The 16996-nt window shown below is 37.3% G+C and overlaps 1 protein-coding gene across 1 annotated transcript in view; it reads left to right on the top strand.

Annotated features, from left to right (window-relative positions):
- The window catches only part of FMN2 (formin 2), a 166753-nt gene that overhangs the window by 44347 nt on the left and 105410 nt on the right, over nucleotides 1-16996 (top strand). The window contains exons 7-9 of the mRNA XM_037392766.1: nucleotides 9922-9954; nucleotides 13159-14810; nucleotides 15864-16008. Coding sequence (XP_037248663.1) covers nucleotides 9922-9954; nucleotides 13159-14810; nucleotides 15864-16008 — 1830 coding nt within the window. The remainder of the gene's footprint in view (nucleotides 1-9921; nucleotides 9955-13158; nucleotides 14811-15863; nucleotides 16009-16996) is intronic.

Here is a 16996-nt window from a genome sequence, read left to right as displayed (position 1 = left end):
AAAAAGGAAAACAAAAAGCATCTTAGAATTGTAAAATGATTTAAAGAAAAAATAGGCTTGGGTTAGTAGCGGGACATCACAGAACAGAAACGTAACATTGTTTCAAAGTCACGTAAATTTATTGTTCTCTTATGCTTTATTATAAAAATATTTCAAATTTCTTAAATTTCTTCTTTTTTTGATCATTTGTGATAAGTGTCTATTCTGAGTATCATAGAAATTTAAAAAGAAAGCGCTCATTACGTTTATTTGAAAGTCAGAGTCCGGATGTAATGTATTCTTCTTCATGCCATAGGTAATGGCTGGTCTCCCTCATACTGTCTCAGGAGATGAGCTTTTGCCAGACTATTCCAATTTCCAGCAGTTTGGTTATGAGATAGTTTACACTGAATATTTAAACTATATTTACAGTAGAACAGCTTGACATCAAAAAATTCTTATACCTGTAATGTTTCTGGCTCATTTGTTCACTTTGGTTTGGTTCACCCCATTTAAACTAACAAATAAACCCTCAACCAAAATTATACAACTTCTTGGAACACCATGTACTTTAACTGGTAGCAACAACCAGATAAAATTTTGGCAGTTCTCAGGCACTGAAGACAGATTTCTACTGCTTTATCTATTGGTGCACTTTCCAACAGTATTATAGGGAAACAATGCCAGCCTTAAAATCTTAAATCACAGGACACATTTTCCCACGTTGAATATACTTTCCTTTGAAAAATACTGTAAGCGTATGAAAACAGTGGTGTGTCTCTTTAGAGTATTGCTAACTAGCAGGGACCTTTTTCCTTACTCTAGTCTTTAACTACAAATTGTTATAACTCCCTAGGGTAATAACTTAGTGATACTTGAAATGTTCCAATTTTGACACTTAGTAATACAAGAAAAAAGGTTGTGAAATCTCTTAAGAAAAATACATGATCAGTCTATTTAGAAAATATCAAATATTGGGGGGGGTGGGATTTACTTTTCATTATTATAAAATGTCACAGCTAGATTTTGTCTCAGAAATATGCATGCTGCTCAAAACTCTCTCTTAAATGAAATGTCATAAAGAAGATTCTTTACAGGTGAAGGTAAGATAAGGAAGGTAAATGTAAGATTTGTCTGAAATGATGACATTATTCTACTACACATACAAAAAGAAAAAATACAAATGGGAAGTTTCTAAAAGCCGCTTTATTTTGGTATTACATAGCTTTCATCAGGGTAGAGACAAACTGTAGATGAGACTGTTTAACAGTTGTATTCAGCAGAAATTGGAGATAAACTGGGAACTTACTTTATGAGCTCCCCAACCATTCTGTGGCTGTGACTCTTTCTACACTGATTCATTTTACGTTTTCTTTCTTGAGATATTAATTTAGAAGGATCCAGTGACCTGGGAATGTGTGTCACTCCTGTCCATTCGCAACTTGCCAGATTACTTTTTGTAAGGGGGAGGAGAAGGCTTCAGAAGGCAATGAACAGATCTTCTAAACCAGTTCTTTTCCTACAAAAGTATCATAGCTAAAGTCTTAGGTTTCAGCAGGGGCTGGGGAGGAAGGTACACATTTGGGTTAAAAAAACCCAACAAAAATGTTTGACGTATTCACAAGGATCTAGTATACTCAGTTGTCTCACTGAGGAAAGAAAGGAGCATGATAGAAGCAAACTTTTTTGGAATTTTTTGCTATGAATCAAATGATAGTGAAGGCTGTACCAATTGTATTTCTCAAAGTAAATGCTATAGCTAACTGATGGTCTCTGTCCTCTGTCCTGACAAATAGAATTGGATATTTTGTTTTAAGGAGAACTGTATCAATGTCAACTTCCTGCAACATCATGCCAGCACAGTCCATTCTCAGAAAACAAAAAGCTAAAAAAAAAATCAGAGCTGTAAAACAGTTTTGTTCTTATCTTGCAAAAAATAGTCAGGTTTGCAATATGTCATGGTCAGGGACTTAGGTTCTAACTGTATGCCCAACGTGTAATGTTAGAATTGGGATATGGTAGCTTAAAGTGGGTGAATATCAGGAAGCATATGTAGGCAGGTAGTTTTTTCTTGTTAGCCTTGAGAACAAATTATGCTTTATCAAAAATGCACAGAAAGGAAACAAAGTCTGTGTGAAGCAAAAGATGATAGAACCCTGGCAGGAGGCTTTACTGCTGGGGTCAGAGGCACTGCTGAAGTGCCGAACACTTTGTTCAGGCAGTAAAGGGGAATCTAACCTTTGTTTGAACTTCACACCAGGACATAACGATTGCAGATCGGGTATACTCTGTCTTTTATGCTCATGTTCATGAGATACAGTTTTTATGCAGAATTTTCAAATTGTAGTAATGGAGATCTGGTTTTGAGTCTTAATATTAGAACTTACTTTTCAGTTTAAATGTGCTGCATTTTTCAGATTTCTTTTTGGTTTCTTTTTAGAAAGCCTAATAAGAACTAATAGATTTTTCATGTTCTAAAACTAGCTGATCAATGAATTACTTTAAAAAAAAAAATAATGAAGTGAGGCAGCCTGAGTTGAGGCCTCAATACAGTTTAAAGAGAGATTAGTTCTTCTCCCTATATGACTACTAGCTGAACTTTGTGATTCAAACACTGTCCTCGGATACTCTTGCTGAAACTCCTTCTAAGAAAGCATTTCTTAGGCTCTGAACGAAGGATGAGAACACAAGCTGAAAAATTAGAAATGAAGGAAGAAGTGATTAATTAGAGCCTGGAAGACACCATAAAGAAGTCGGCCTACTCAGCCACTAGATGGCAGCTAAGTATTTTTGAATGGGCTGTGCAAGGCACTTACAAGTCATTTTCAGGAGGTCCTGCAGATACCCTACAGTGAGTGAGAATATTATTTTTTTTGTCTTTTATTTTATTTATTTTTAGTCAGAAAATGGTAGCTTTCTGGTGGTTAATAAGTTAGCCTGTAAAAAGGTATGCACACTTACTGTGTTTAATCTCACCAAGGTATAGTAATCACAGCGTCTCTTGGTCTCTCAAAGGTAATAAAGCCATGTCCTAAAAATACTAACAGTCATCTTGAAAGATCAAATGTTTAGAAACTTCTGTTCCATCACTGTTAAGTTTAGTTTTTTTTGGTTTGTTTGTTTGTTTTTTGTTGTGTTTTTTTTTTTTTTTTAAACCAGTGAAGGAAACACATTTTATCTGGTCTACAAGACTTCTGGATGAATGTCTTTGTAGTGATAATTTAAGTGGTTTACTCCTGAATTACCATCGTTTAAATGAAGAGGTCAGTTTTCTGTTGGATATGAAACTCATTTCTTCAGCCATAATCCTGGATCTTTTCCGTTTAGTTCTGATGAGGGAAAAATTTTTAAAAAGGGAGGATAAAAGTGCATTGAACATCATTTTAAGCAAGTAATTGACATACATAGAATATAAATCCCAGGCTCCATATTTAAATAAAAATAAATAAAGGAGTATAGTATGTCAAGCCTGTGAGGCAGAAAAATAAAAGCAGTTAATTCTCAGAACAAATGTTAGTATTCTGTATTATATCCAGACTTCACAATACTTGGATTGACTTCCATTGTTTTGCTTGAAGGCAGTGCTTGCTTCTTTAAAAGGAACAATACATTGGTATAATTTTCAGTGGACTGGCAATAGCACATTTTTTCACTCTTCCTCCCTGGCCATGGTGAGGCTAAAATTTGCTTTGTTCTGATTTGTATTCTTGTTCTTAATGTCAAGATGAAGTTTTACTTATATGTTCATTTCAATTTGAAAGGCTCTTTATTCTGTTTTTCCGGTTTGGTAAGTGACACGATAGCTCTGAAATAATATAAAAATCATAGAATAATTCATGGATGAATACACATTAGGAAGTTATGCTGTTTAATCCTTTCCCTACCACCATCCTCCTCCAAGCAAGTCTAGCTTAGATGTTTAGTTGATTTTCTCGGGACTCTTTGCTCATCTCTGAGGAGGGGTATGTGGCAGTGCTAATATGTGCTTCCTGCTTTGTCTAGTCAGTGGTAAAGTGCTAAGTCTCACTACATTTATGATGTGTTGTTTTGATAACAGCTTAAGGAGATGAAAATGTGTGCTCTAAAAGCACATATATTTCCTGTGTGTTCAAATACTGTGTACTTTTAGGCATTGATTACAATTCTTCAGAAACTGCTGGTCAAGTTCGAGTGATTCATCTAGTTTCACTTCTATACCACAGACTCCTATGAGAATATGACAGGGCATAATGTAAATTTTGTGTCTTGTAATCAGAATGGGCATTCCACATTTTCCATTTTGACTGCTCTTTATACTTAGACAAACCAGACAGACTTTTTTGTCATTTTAAATACAACTTCTTTGAAAACTAGCACCAACCTTAGGGTTCAGGCAACAATAATGTCTAAACAGTGTGCCTGCATATTCTAGTCAATGGAAGGTAAAGAGGTTTTATAAACATCCCCTTTCTTCTGTCATTGAGGGGAAAACAAGGAGAAAAGAGAGTAAAACTGGCAAACTCACTTATTTTAACCAAAATTACTTGGTGGTACTTAAAATCCTTGGATATAATGTGAGACATTTTCTCCTTCTTTCTCAAGAGATGAGAGTTCCCATTGTATGGGATAGGGTTTGGAGACGAAGAATTACCTCTTTTCTGTCTGCGTGAGTGTGATTCTGAGTACTATTATGTTTCTTCTCTTGCCTTTTAGAACAAACTTCTCGTAAAATTCTAGCAAAGCACTGTTACTTCTCTGTGGGAGCAGTGAATAGAAATGTGTGATAGGTATACACTTGTTCAAAATACAGTTTTAAGTTGTTTTCTATTTTTCTCCTTTACTCTTCGCTCTTTTTACTCATGAAAATAGCTACATTTAGTTAGTGTTCACTCTTATGCATTCCTGGTCAAAGTAAAATGTTTAGTAGAGCTGTACATATTAATTGTTAAAATACAATTTATTTTCTTTAATTAATTTTAAAAAATGAAAATCCTATTTCAGATGAAAATCCTGAAAGTCCTCTTCTCACAAATTTTGGTTTTAATTGAAAGTTGAAAGTTTGGTTAGTTACGTATGAAATTCCTCTTACCTTTTGGAGAGAAGTGAAAAGAAAGAGTTTTTTTTATATTCAGTGGTACGATACTGTTTTTGGATTACACAGAATATTTTAGGTAGTGTAGTATTTACCAACCTTCCAAAGTTTTCTTAAAAGAACTCCACAGAAATTGAAGAGAACAGATGAAGAAATCTTATTAAGTACAAGAAAGCAACAAGACAAAGTGTGTGTGTATAAGTTCGCATGCATGTATGTGCATATGTGTACATACACACACAGATGCATGTTCCATAAAATGTGTCTCCAAAAAATATCTGGTCATTGAAAGAAAATTATTTCTTGTGACGTTCCTAGCAGGACAGACTGATCTCATTTGCCAAGTTGGCTTAACTATCTGAGACACGCCATCCACTCAAAAGTGAGCCATGTTCTCAGCATTAGGATAACCTGTTTCTCTCAGCATTAAAGATCAAGTGTTACCTTACAGTGGTGTCGATCCTGAGAATATCCACAGGACCCTATGCACAGAATAGAGATATGAAATGCTTTTCTTAGTAAAAATGCATATTTCTAGAATTTAGAAATATTTAAAATTATTTAAAAAAAAATTGAAAGAAAAACCGACCGTAACCATGGTATATTGCTATATCTAAATGACAGCTTTACTTTTAAGTTGGGAAGAATTTCTACTCTTTGGATACAAAACAGACTAACTGGTATAACTTCTACTTATAGTCAGATCAAAAGATAGTTATCATTAGGCTGTGCATTTTAGGTTGGTATAAGTTAAAACAGTAAGATCAATTTTTTTCTTTTCTGTACTTTTAATACATATTTTTCTTTTTATTTGTTCTTTAAATAATAAGTTCAAAACTATTGATTAAAATTGGCTTTATATTCTTGAACGTTTAATTACTTTCTTTGTTTTCAATATTCTACTTTTCCTGAAGAGAAAAAATATGTTTTTCTAATGTCCTTGATACTAAAATGTTTTTACTTAGCTTCTTAAAATATAAAGCTCATACTTGATGATTTGTTTGTGATTGATTTTATTTAATGCTTTTTCACCCAAAATGGCACAGCTTTGCTTTTTAATATAGCCTTCACACTTTCAAAGAGTTAGGGAAGCTGACTGACCTCCAGCCTCCTGCCTTCAGCATATTTGTGGATACAGTTGTGAAGGGTCTGATTCCTTTCCCCAAACTTTTTCTGTCATGAGGAGCGGGCTCGTATTTCAGGGTAGTGAAGACTATTCATCCCTTTCTACAAAGATTTATTCTTACTGCGGATATTTTTTGCTGCTTATTCCCTGCTGGAAGCCTGAAACAAAAGCAACATGTGAACCTCCCATTTTGCGGTCTGGCTGAACTCTTGGATAAAAAGGGCAAATGTGTAGAAATATCATACTCGGGACAATTGCTTATCAGAATGTGGCAAAGTTCACCTGGAAAATCATAGCTTTCTTGATTCCTTGTACTGGACGTTAAAGGTGTTCTTAATCATTCAAATTTAGATTATTAATGTTCACATTTTGGGCAATAGTTTGGCAACTGTTATTTCTAGCATGAAAACTAGTACAGTTTCTCCCTGTAAGGAACACACAACTAATGATAGATGAGGTAGTTTACACAGTGACTACTTCCCAGGCTGCCAGTCAATCTCCAGTTGAACTGAAAATCACAAAAATGTCTGGTGTGAAACAGTTCAACTCCTTTCTCTAGTATGGCGGTGTACTAATGTTCAAGGTATGCCAGGTTGTATTTTGTGTTTTAACAGACTGACATGGATGGTTGCCTTGGCCTGGGTTCACAGGAAAATCACCCAGACCTTTTCGAGTCATAATACTTTAGGACAAACGCAAGCAATAGAAGAAAGGAAGTGATTCATCACATGACAGTCATTTCAATAAAGTCTAAATATTGAGCAGAAAATAAATCCAAAACAGTTTCTATCCCAACTTTTAAGGAAATCTGTGACTCTTAAGGTACCTATTGGATTACTGGTGTAGGGGCCTAGGTTTTAGTTATCTCTTCATCTGCTGAAAGACCCAAGCGGAGCTAATTCTACTCCAGCAGTCTCTATGTGATCGACAGTAGAACACCTAAAAAGACAGCAGAAATAGGCAAAAGGTTATATGAAAATTAACCAAGTTCAAGGTTGTGGGGGTTTTTTTTTGTTTTGTTTGTGGGTTTGTTTTTTTTTATTTCCCAGGTTTTTTATGCTCAGACTCATTTACATACTTGTTTTACACTGGCTGAGTGACAGAACAGTTAAACCTGTTTCTGGGCTAAATGAAGCTATGTGGAGGGGTAAGCCTTATTTGAAATATTTCTTGTTTACTGCTGTATAGTTTCATGCTTTTCTAATAATGATATTTCATGTATGCTAGGAAAGAAACCCTCAAGATTTGAGGCCAGGGGTGTTGGATTTTAGTTGATTTCTTTGGTACTTTTAAAGTAAAGCAGGCCTAAAACTTTCTGGGCAATCAGACTGAAAAAGGCTATTTGTAATTAGCCTGTAAAACAGGCTAAAAGTAATATTATGTAAGACGACGGTAATTATACTTGACTGCTGCGTAGCTCCTAGGGTGGTCAGTGGTTCTGTGAGATTTTATTTTATCTTGTCTAGTCTGTAGTCTACAAAAATTATTTTGGAATTCCTATTGTAGCAGAACTTGGGGGTAACCTAAGGTTATATTTCAGCTTAGTTACGACTCTTACAGCTTACAGTGAGAATACTCTTTCTGTCTTTGATGTATCTCAAGTTGGGTTTTGATTCTTCTGTTTTTTACTATTTACTGAGAACTGTAAAAACTGGGATCTTATCCTTTAAAATGCACTTGGCCCAGGGATAAGGAATTCAAACTCTTAGAAAGAGAAGCTTCAAGAAACAGAATCTGAAAAACTGTTTTATTGTGATTTCCAGCTTGTACAAGTTGGTATTGATAATGCATGCATCTTTCTTCAAAGGTCTGTGCTCCCTGCTGATCCTATCTTTGCTCATTTGAACTGCAACAATTGCCTATTTCTGCATGTAATGCTTTGTGGTTTTGTTTGTTTGTATTTTGGTTTTGGTTGGGTTTTTTTTTGTTACCCATGATAGGTTATGAGAAAACCTCTTTGTTGATTAGGCATGTCCTAGCCCTTTAGTTTAAGAATAGTCCCAATGCCAGCACAGTGCTGGTGTAATCCATGTGTTGCAATGCATCACCGAGTGGGAGGTTAGCTCACGTTCACCAGACAGTTTATCACTTTTGACAGCACAGTGCACTACACCATTTCTATCTCAGGGCCTGTTTGTTCAATGCTATCTTGGGGAGCTGTGCATCGTGTTTCTTTGTGGTTGTAGGAAGAAACATGGACTATTGTGAACATGTATATCCTTTGTCCCCATGTGTGCACCTTAGTATACTAAAAGGTTCACAAAAAAATTTAATCTCCTCCTCTGAGGAAGAAATTAGTATCTAATACTAATTCTTCTTCAGCAGCTGTCCCTGATGCTATGGGCAAGTTTGCCAGCTTTTGACTCAACTTCTACTGGTGTCAAACTAAGATGCTGCAATGGGCTTTGAGGATTAAGTGAAATGTGAAAATTCATTAGACAGATGCTATTTTGTTTGAATGTAAATCAAGTGTCCATTGGTACTTCTCATTTGACAATTGCTGTAGCACTAAAAATGCCTGTTAGAATGTTCTGTCTACTTTTCTTAACATTGCCCTGCAGTTGCAAGAAGTAGCTTTGAAAATGAGACAGCTTTAAGGAGAGAAACATGAATAGAGATCACATTTCTCTGACTGAATTAAATTCTTACTGTGGCGCTACTTTTTGCCATTCGGTGAGTGTGTGTGTGTTTAAATTTTTCACTTTGTTTAGGAAAGGGGTATTTATTAACAGAGCAGTTGGAAAGAGCATCCTTCTGAGTAACTGGTACCACCAAGTTTTGACTCGCTGGAAGACCTGAAGGGGTCTTATTTTACCATCTTAATCCTCTTCACCTTCTATTCCCTGTGCATGCTTGCTGTTGTGTAGCAGCATAGACTGATTCATGAATTTTGATGTAAACTAAAAGGTAAAGGTTTTGGAAAAAAAAACAACCAAGAAGTATAATCCTATCATCTAAATATTAATTCCATCCAAAGAGGAAATTTCATTACACTAAGTGACAAATTACTGAAAATTATCAAACTGCTGATGCAACTTGTGGTCTTGTAATAGTATAGTTAGTAACTTCTAAAACTAAACAATATGTCATTATTTTTCAAATAGTCCAGAATTACTTTTAAGAGCTGCCATTCTAGTTTCAGAAGAAAAAGACACATTTTGGCTGTTCATAAAGTGTATCAGTGAATGCAAGTTGAAATCATTGGACATAGAGAAATATACGATATAGACGTAGAGACACACATAGAGATGAGGGCTAATTTTCACTTGTGTGTGGTTTTTTTCTGCCTGGAAATTTAGTTATAGAAGGATCTGTATGTTTCATTCACTCATCTGAGAAGCTAGGATGTCAGACTCCGTAGTGAAGGCAGCTGCAGTCTGAGCTTTTACATGCTTAAAGATCCTGGGCATGTTCTATCTATACAGATCAGCTTTGTGCTGGACATCTGATGTGCACATGTGGAAAACATGACAAGATTGGAATGAACTGGATGTAATGTACAGGCTTTTGGTACACATGCAGGTCCAAGTGCACAACCTATACCCAGTAAAGCCAGTATTCCCTGATCAGGTGGCTACTGTACACACACAAGCCTATCGGTGCAACACAAGCACAGTCAGGCCAGCAGTCCCAGGCTGAGCATCCAACTAATTGCGCATGGAACATGTACAACCTGTTTGAGAAACACTCAAGTCACCTGGATAAAGCAAGGCTGAAGCTTCCACCTTTCTTTCTTTCTTTACAGAAAGAAGACTGTTCCACAGTACCTGGGTCCTGGGTAAGAACTCTAGGCAAGACAGAGTTCCCTCATATCTCTTTTAAACCCTGTAGGTTTCTGCTGTGGAATTGTCCTCTGGAGTAGAAATGAAACTTCTTTTCATTATATGTGGGTTTTTTACCTGGGTCTTCTGGTTCTTGTCAACAGCTTTAGAGCATCTTTTACGTGCATGAAAAAATAAGTCTTCCTTTGCTTATTCTTCTGAGAAAACTGCCCAATTTTCATTTCTGATTGGTCATATATATTTTAGATTTCCTTCCTTGTTGAGGATAGTAGAAACATACTGTGGCTCATGTTTGGTTGATGCAGTCCTTTCTGATCTAGAGGAAAACTTTAAACTTCTTGTTAGGGGAAAGGCAGAAATCTAATTAAACTAGCTTGAGGGCATCATAAAAGTCAAAACTAAAAATACCTCTATTTATCGAAAATAATTACTGAAACATGTAAATATTTGAGGGCTTTGTTTTGGCATGTTGATTGTTTTGTTTTTTTTTTAACCAAGTAAATTTAAAGTATGTAATTTCCACTGGATAAATACCTCTTCATTCACACCAAGTCTTGTTTGTTCGTAATATGCTGTTTCTGTGAAAACCTGGATATGTTGTTGATTGATTGTCAAGGACAGCAAAAAAAAAAAAATGTTTCTTAGGGCATGGGGTAAAAATTCCCTTTAATTCATCAATACGTTTTTGTTTCTTGTCTGAATTGCTCAATCATCTCACTTGATTGCCCATTTTTTTAAAACTCTAAAAAATACTTCTTTTGAAAGAAATGTTATGGTCTGCAGGGTAAATGCTCTTGTAAAACAGTGAATTCTTTTTTTTTTTTTCCCTGTGTTTGTACTTCAGGTAGAATTTCAGGATTCGAGGATTGCATCTTTTTCGTGGGAAAAGTTTAATCCAATCTCCTGAGTAAATGAGTTTTTTAAAACAATGAACTGTTCTGAGATCAGCCATCATTAAGGCAAATCTCTTCAGAACCATTTAATATTGTGTCTAATCCTGTTGACTTCAGTTTGTCAATGAATTTTCCAAATCAGATAGAATGGGGAAGCTGTATCTGTCATAAAACCCTTAGTGGAGTGTTCTTACAGTGTAAAATGGGAGCTTAGGAGAGTTACAGTCTGGGGAAACTGGATTTGTTCTCAAATAACTGGAAACTGGTGTGTGGCCTTTATTAATCCTCAGAACACATTTCCTTTGATAATGTTGCCTTTTGAAGAATTGACAGGCCTTATTGTATTTGCAGGTGACTGGTAGGGGGATAAGGGCAGAGGAAATAAAGAATTGTCTCCTTCTTCTTTATAATGAAGTTCTTCAGCAAAACTGTTGCTAGTACAAAGTATTGGGTTATTAAAGGAAATAGTATATTGAAGCACCATGAGTAGTTTAATGGAAATGTCCTTTTCCTCCTTTTTTCCTTGTTATAACACTGTTAATATGTCTGCTATGTTCATTCCTTCTTTATTCATTGAAGAACTTTTTCTTTGTTCCTTTCTCTGTTTCACATTTGTTTTTAAATTTGGTAAGGAGACCTAGTTTTATCCATAACTTCTGGTTCAAACCACTATTCTAGAAATTTCAAACAGTGTAGAGGATTGTAAGTTTTTTATAAAGGTGCTTCAAAATCAAGCTATTTGGTTTAAATGTAATAGTTACTGTTTTATTTCTGGGATTGCTTTGGGACAGCTGGGAAACTCTAAGATAAACACAAACCTGAAATTTTATGTTTGAAAATCGATTCTGTGCAGAAACAATTTTTTATGTATTAATGAACATATATTCTATTAGTAGTCCCCAGCTGGAAGTTACAACTTCATTTTCCAGAAAGAAAAATGACTTTTAAATGTTTCATGTGTCAAAGGATGAGATTTAAAACATCACCTTCCTGAAACAAATCAAGGCAATTAGTATATCAGGTATTGTATGTTTATTTGTAGGCTTCTTTACAAGACCTATAAAATCTGAATGTTTGAAAGATTTCCTATGAAGTAAGCCTACAGCCTCATCCATGAAACTTATGATCTTATAAAAGGGAACAAAAAGGCACTAAATAACTGTTTTGCTGTAAGCACTTGAGAAACCTGTTGGATGACAAACTTAATTTTAATTAAATGCTTGAAGTGCTGACCAATACTCCAAATTTAAAGAGGAAAAAAAAGAGTACTAAAAATAAATGCATGAAGCTAGAAAGTAATAAGTTCTTTATTAAAATATTTTGTGTTGTCAAGTCATGTCTGTTCTATCTCTGTTTAACTTTCCTGAATAAGCACAAATGGCTATTTCTGGACTAGGTTGCTTCTTTTAGTACTTTTTGATAAAAGCACACATCCATTAAATTTAGTACAGTTTGTTACTGGCATTTATTTTAAAATGTAGGAATTACTGTGCCATTTAAAGTTAACGATTCTTCTACTCAGTCTACAGCAGGATCAGATGCTTCAGAGAAAGATCTAAATAATGTGGAAACTGTCAAATGCGGAGTAACCATCCCAGACAGGAAGCTTTTTGAATGTTGCTCACAGTCTGTCCCTTGGCAGAGGAGCTACAAATTCTGGGTGGGAGGAACATTCTCCCTTAGTTTTGTCGTCTTTTCCTTCCCGAGCATGCTGGATGGAGAAAGGCATAATTACTCTGTTTGGAGATTAACTGTTTTCGCGAAATTAACATTTGTTATATTCCACATTCCTAATCCGTATTGTATCATTAAGGTGTATATTGAAACCCAGCTGTCAGTAGTATGTTGAGTCTGTTTGAAGATGTTTCAAATCCCTTTGAAGAAACGCTAAATATATTTTCAGTTAACAGAAATAATGCAGTGCCCTTCCCACCGCCATGCCTGCATATCCATGTGTACACAAACGCTTGCAGTACTTGCGTTCAGTGGTTGGTTGTTTCCTTGGTCCAGATCTGTGGAGGGAGGGAGGAGCTGCTGCTGCTATTTGGTTTTGTCACATATAATCGCAGTCTAAAACATACTCGTACTGATGAAGGTAGTTTCATACTGAAGCAAGTTATTTTCCTAAGCTATGTTCTTCCACTGTAAGATGCAGCTAGCTAAACTGATACCTCTCTTTTTAACAGCTTGTCATAACTGGCTTATTTCTCAACCTCTGGAATACCAATACTCTTGATCTAAATTCAAAATTTTTATATAGTGAAGAATGTTAACTGCTTCGTGCTTATTATTTATTTTCTTTCAAAGGATGATTTGAAGGTGAAATCTGAGGAGCGTGCCAGTGTCATCCAACAACTTGAACAAACTATTGAGGATCTGAGGACCAAAATTGCAGAACTAGAGAAGCAGTTCCCTGGTGCAGAGGTACAGACTGCTGGGAGGGAGCAGGAAAATAAGCACACGCACACAGTCTGCAGGGAACTCAGCAGTGTGACTCTTCAAACGAATGAAGAAGAGACAGCACCCAGGACTGTGTCACAAGCAAGATCTGTACAAACATCACCAACGGAGGATTATTTAACACACACAATGCCTTCAGCCAATGCACTGCCACAGCCACCCCCACCACCGCATTTAGAAGGGGGCAAAAGTGAAGGGCCAACTCAGAAATTGCCAGCTCTAGAACTACAACCCACGTTTTGTTCTGAAATATCCTTAATTCTGTCACCGAAGCTAATCTCAGTGCCACTGGATGCAAGCCAATCAGTGCAGAGTACGCAGCAGTCACCTCTTCCAGGACCCAAAGTTAATTTGTCCCTTGCATTTGAAGGAGAGACTGAAATGCCAGCTTCCCACCAGCCTCTAAGTACTGTAGATGTGACTTCTAGTGAACATCCCCCTTCTTTGCCCCCGGAGCCCACATGTAGCATTCCCCCATCACTGCCAGCCACTGAACCAGCTGCTCCCCTGTCTGGAGCACAGGGCCCTTCCCTTGCCACTCCCATGGCCATGGCAGGAGTAGCACCTCCACCACCCCCGCCTGGCTCAGGACTCCCTCCTTCTGCTGGCTCAGCAGTGCCACACCTGGACCACTCCTTGCCAGGCATCATGATGCCACCACCACCCCCTGCTCCACCTCTGCCAAGTGGGGAGACACCGATGCTGCCTCCAGCCTCTCCTCTCCTATGTGCTGGAGCCCCACTGCCACCTCTACCACCACCTTTGCCTGAAGCAGGAGTCCCACCCCTTCTGCCCAGTTGGGGCATCCCACCTCCCCCTCCACCACCACCACCACCTTTACCTGGGGCCAGTGTCCCTCCCCCACCTCCTCCTTTGCCTGGCCTGGGAATGCCACCCCCATCTCCAGCACCACCTCTGCCTGGAGCAGGACTGCAACCACCTCAACCGCTTCTGCCAGGAGGGGGTATCGTGCCCCCCCCTCCACCACCTTTGCCTGGTGCAGGTGTCCCCCCTCCCCCTCCCCCACCTCCCCCTCCACCGCCTTTGCCTGGTGCAGGTGTCCCCCCTCCACCTCCTCCACCACCCTTGCCTGGTGCAGGTGTCCCCCCTCCACCTCCTCCACCACCCTTGCCTGGTGCAGGTGTCCCCCCTCCACCTCCTCCACCACCCTTGCCTGGTGCAGGTGTCCCCCCTCCACCTCCTCCACCACCTTTGCCTGGTGCAGGTGTCCCTCCACCACCTCCTCCTTTGCCTGGGTTGGGGATGCCAACTCCAGCCCCACCACCTTTGCCTGGAGAAGCACCACCCCTTCCAGCACCAGCCCAAGGCAGCACCTACCCAGCAGTCCCACAGGGCTGTGGGTTTCTTCCTCCTCCCTTACCATCTGGTTTATTTGCAATGGGGATGAATCAGGAGAAGGGGAGCAGGAAACATGTGATAGAGCCTTCTCGGCCAATGAAGCCTCTTTACTGGACAAGAATTCAGCTCCACAGTAAAAGGTAAGTTGTAGAGTTGTGTAGATAGTGGTGCTTTCACTTTACAACTGTCTTGATAGTGTTGTAAGTTACGAGCAAAAGTATTTACTACTAGGCAGGTCTTTCAGAGAACCTCAGTGCAAGCAGGATTTTATTTGTAGCTGGATATCTAAATGGGATGCCCATTTTCTTTAAAGCGCACAAATTCTGAGTAATGCTATTTGCACATGACAGCATATGACAGGGTAGTGTTTGCAGCTGGCTTTTGGGGTTACAGACCAGAGCCGATACGACTATATGCTAACAAGTGTTCTGTGAGATGGTTTTTAAAATGTTGTATTTGTGCTTCCCCTCAACTTTCAAGATAGCATTGGTCTCTCTCTGGAGCAGCTTGTGAGTTTTAGTAGTGTCTTCCCTCTAGATAGATGTATGCCGAATGCATTTTATCCTCTTTCCTTTCTCTAGTGACCTAGAAATCCTTTTATTTCACCTTATACACTCAGCAGGCAGATTCAAACTGCAGTTTATTTGCATGGTAGCATAAAGCTATTCTGGTAGCCCTTCCTTTGATATGACTTTGATACACTTGTGTTTGGTTGTTTATGGTTTTTGTTTGTTTGTGAATTATCATTCTTGGTCCTTACAAGAAGTTTCCTTATTAATCTTTTCTTTATGTCTCTGAGTACTGATTGTAAAACTCTTCTACTGTTATTTAATGATGAATTTCTTCTTTCTTTTCAAGTGCTTGCCACTGTCACACAGGTGGTCTGCTGATAACTGTCTATTTCTACTTCTCTTTCTGTCCATGTCTGTATGTTTTATAACCTGTATACAGCCTGTTTATATTCCTGTGTATGTAAAGTGGGTAAATATAAATTAGCCTGACAATTCTCGTGCATGAACAAAGAAGCAAACAAAGAAGTATGGGGGAGAATCAACAGTATACCTTACCAAAATGCTGCTAGTAGAAGTTAGGCAACAACTTTTGAATCGCTACTATTTTATTTTCTACATTCCTCCATTTATGACCTTATTTAGTTTGACGTTGCCCTACATAGGTCTTTTGCTTAACTTTAGAGATTCTAGTGCTTCACTTGTGTGGGAAAAAATTGAAGAGCCTTCCATAGATTATCATGAGTTTGAAGAACTGTTTTCTAAAACAGCTGTTAAAGAGAGGAAGAAACCCATTTCGGACACCATTACAAAAACAAAGACTAAACAAGTGAGTACCCATTTAATTTCAGATCTTTTCTAGGCTGGTTTTTACATAAAAGGCAGATTTTTGCATGCAGCGGAAATAAATTTTGCCTGGTGTGAAATTGTTACCATATATATATACACATATATGTTCTATGTAGAAATATAATGAAAAAACAGAATGTAGGATGGGGTTCAAAACTGTGCGTGTTAAAGACTAAAGATCTCCTTTTTATAAATTATTCTTCAAGTATTTCCTTAAAAATATATTAACTTTATCCACTTTAAAATTAACAAAAATAAACCTAAAATAATTAGGTGCTTATATGATGCTTTGAAATTGACTGCACATGTGCAATTAGTAGAATATAAATTATTCTGATTAATTTTATAAGTTAAATAATGAGTTTTATATGAATTACCATGATTTCAGAGACAAATTATGTTTAATGATATAAGTACTAATGTTATACCAATCATAACAGTTCTAAGTTTGTGTTGTGTAGAATATGAAGTTTACGCATACAATAAATGACAAGCACAGTTGGGAAAATTCAACATTAATCAGTCTGGTTTCTTAAAATGGAACTGTGTACAATAAAATAAAAATAAGAAGCATATTTTAAATATAGAAATTTAAGCCCTTGGTAAAAGAGTAGAATCTGAATGTTTAAATTACTAGAGAGCTGTAATCTTGGTATCTGTGTGAAAATTGAATTGTGGAGGTATTATAACTAATTTGCAATAAGACTTTCAGGCTATGGAGAGAATGTTATGTAGAATGCTTAACAGCAGTTACAATTCTTGTTTTATCTCATCTTTACATTCTGGTACTTAATTCAAGACTAGGCTATTCTTTCCATCATCGTTTAACATACAGGGTAAAGCTGTACAAGATCTTTTTTCCACATTGTATATACAGTAGGGCTCTTAAAAATCTCCATGCTATAGATCTTACGTTTGAATAGGACCTCTCCACCTTGTAGTTTGGGAGAACTTGCCCCCACACTTTG

Source organism: Falco rusticolus, chromosome 6 (assembly GCF_015220075.1).
Source record: "Falco rusticolus isolate bFalRus1 chromosome 6, bFalRus1.pri, whole genome shotgun sequence".
In the NCBI taxonomy this organism is placed as follows: domain Eukaryota; kingdom Metazoa; phylum Chordata; class Aves; order Falconiformes; family Falconidae; genus Falco; species Falco rusticolus.
Note: the sequence above shows the minus strand (reverse complement) of the source record. Positions and strands in the feature narration are given on the sequence as shown.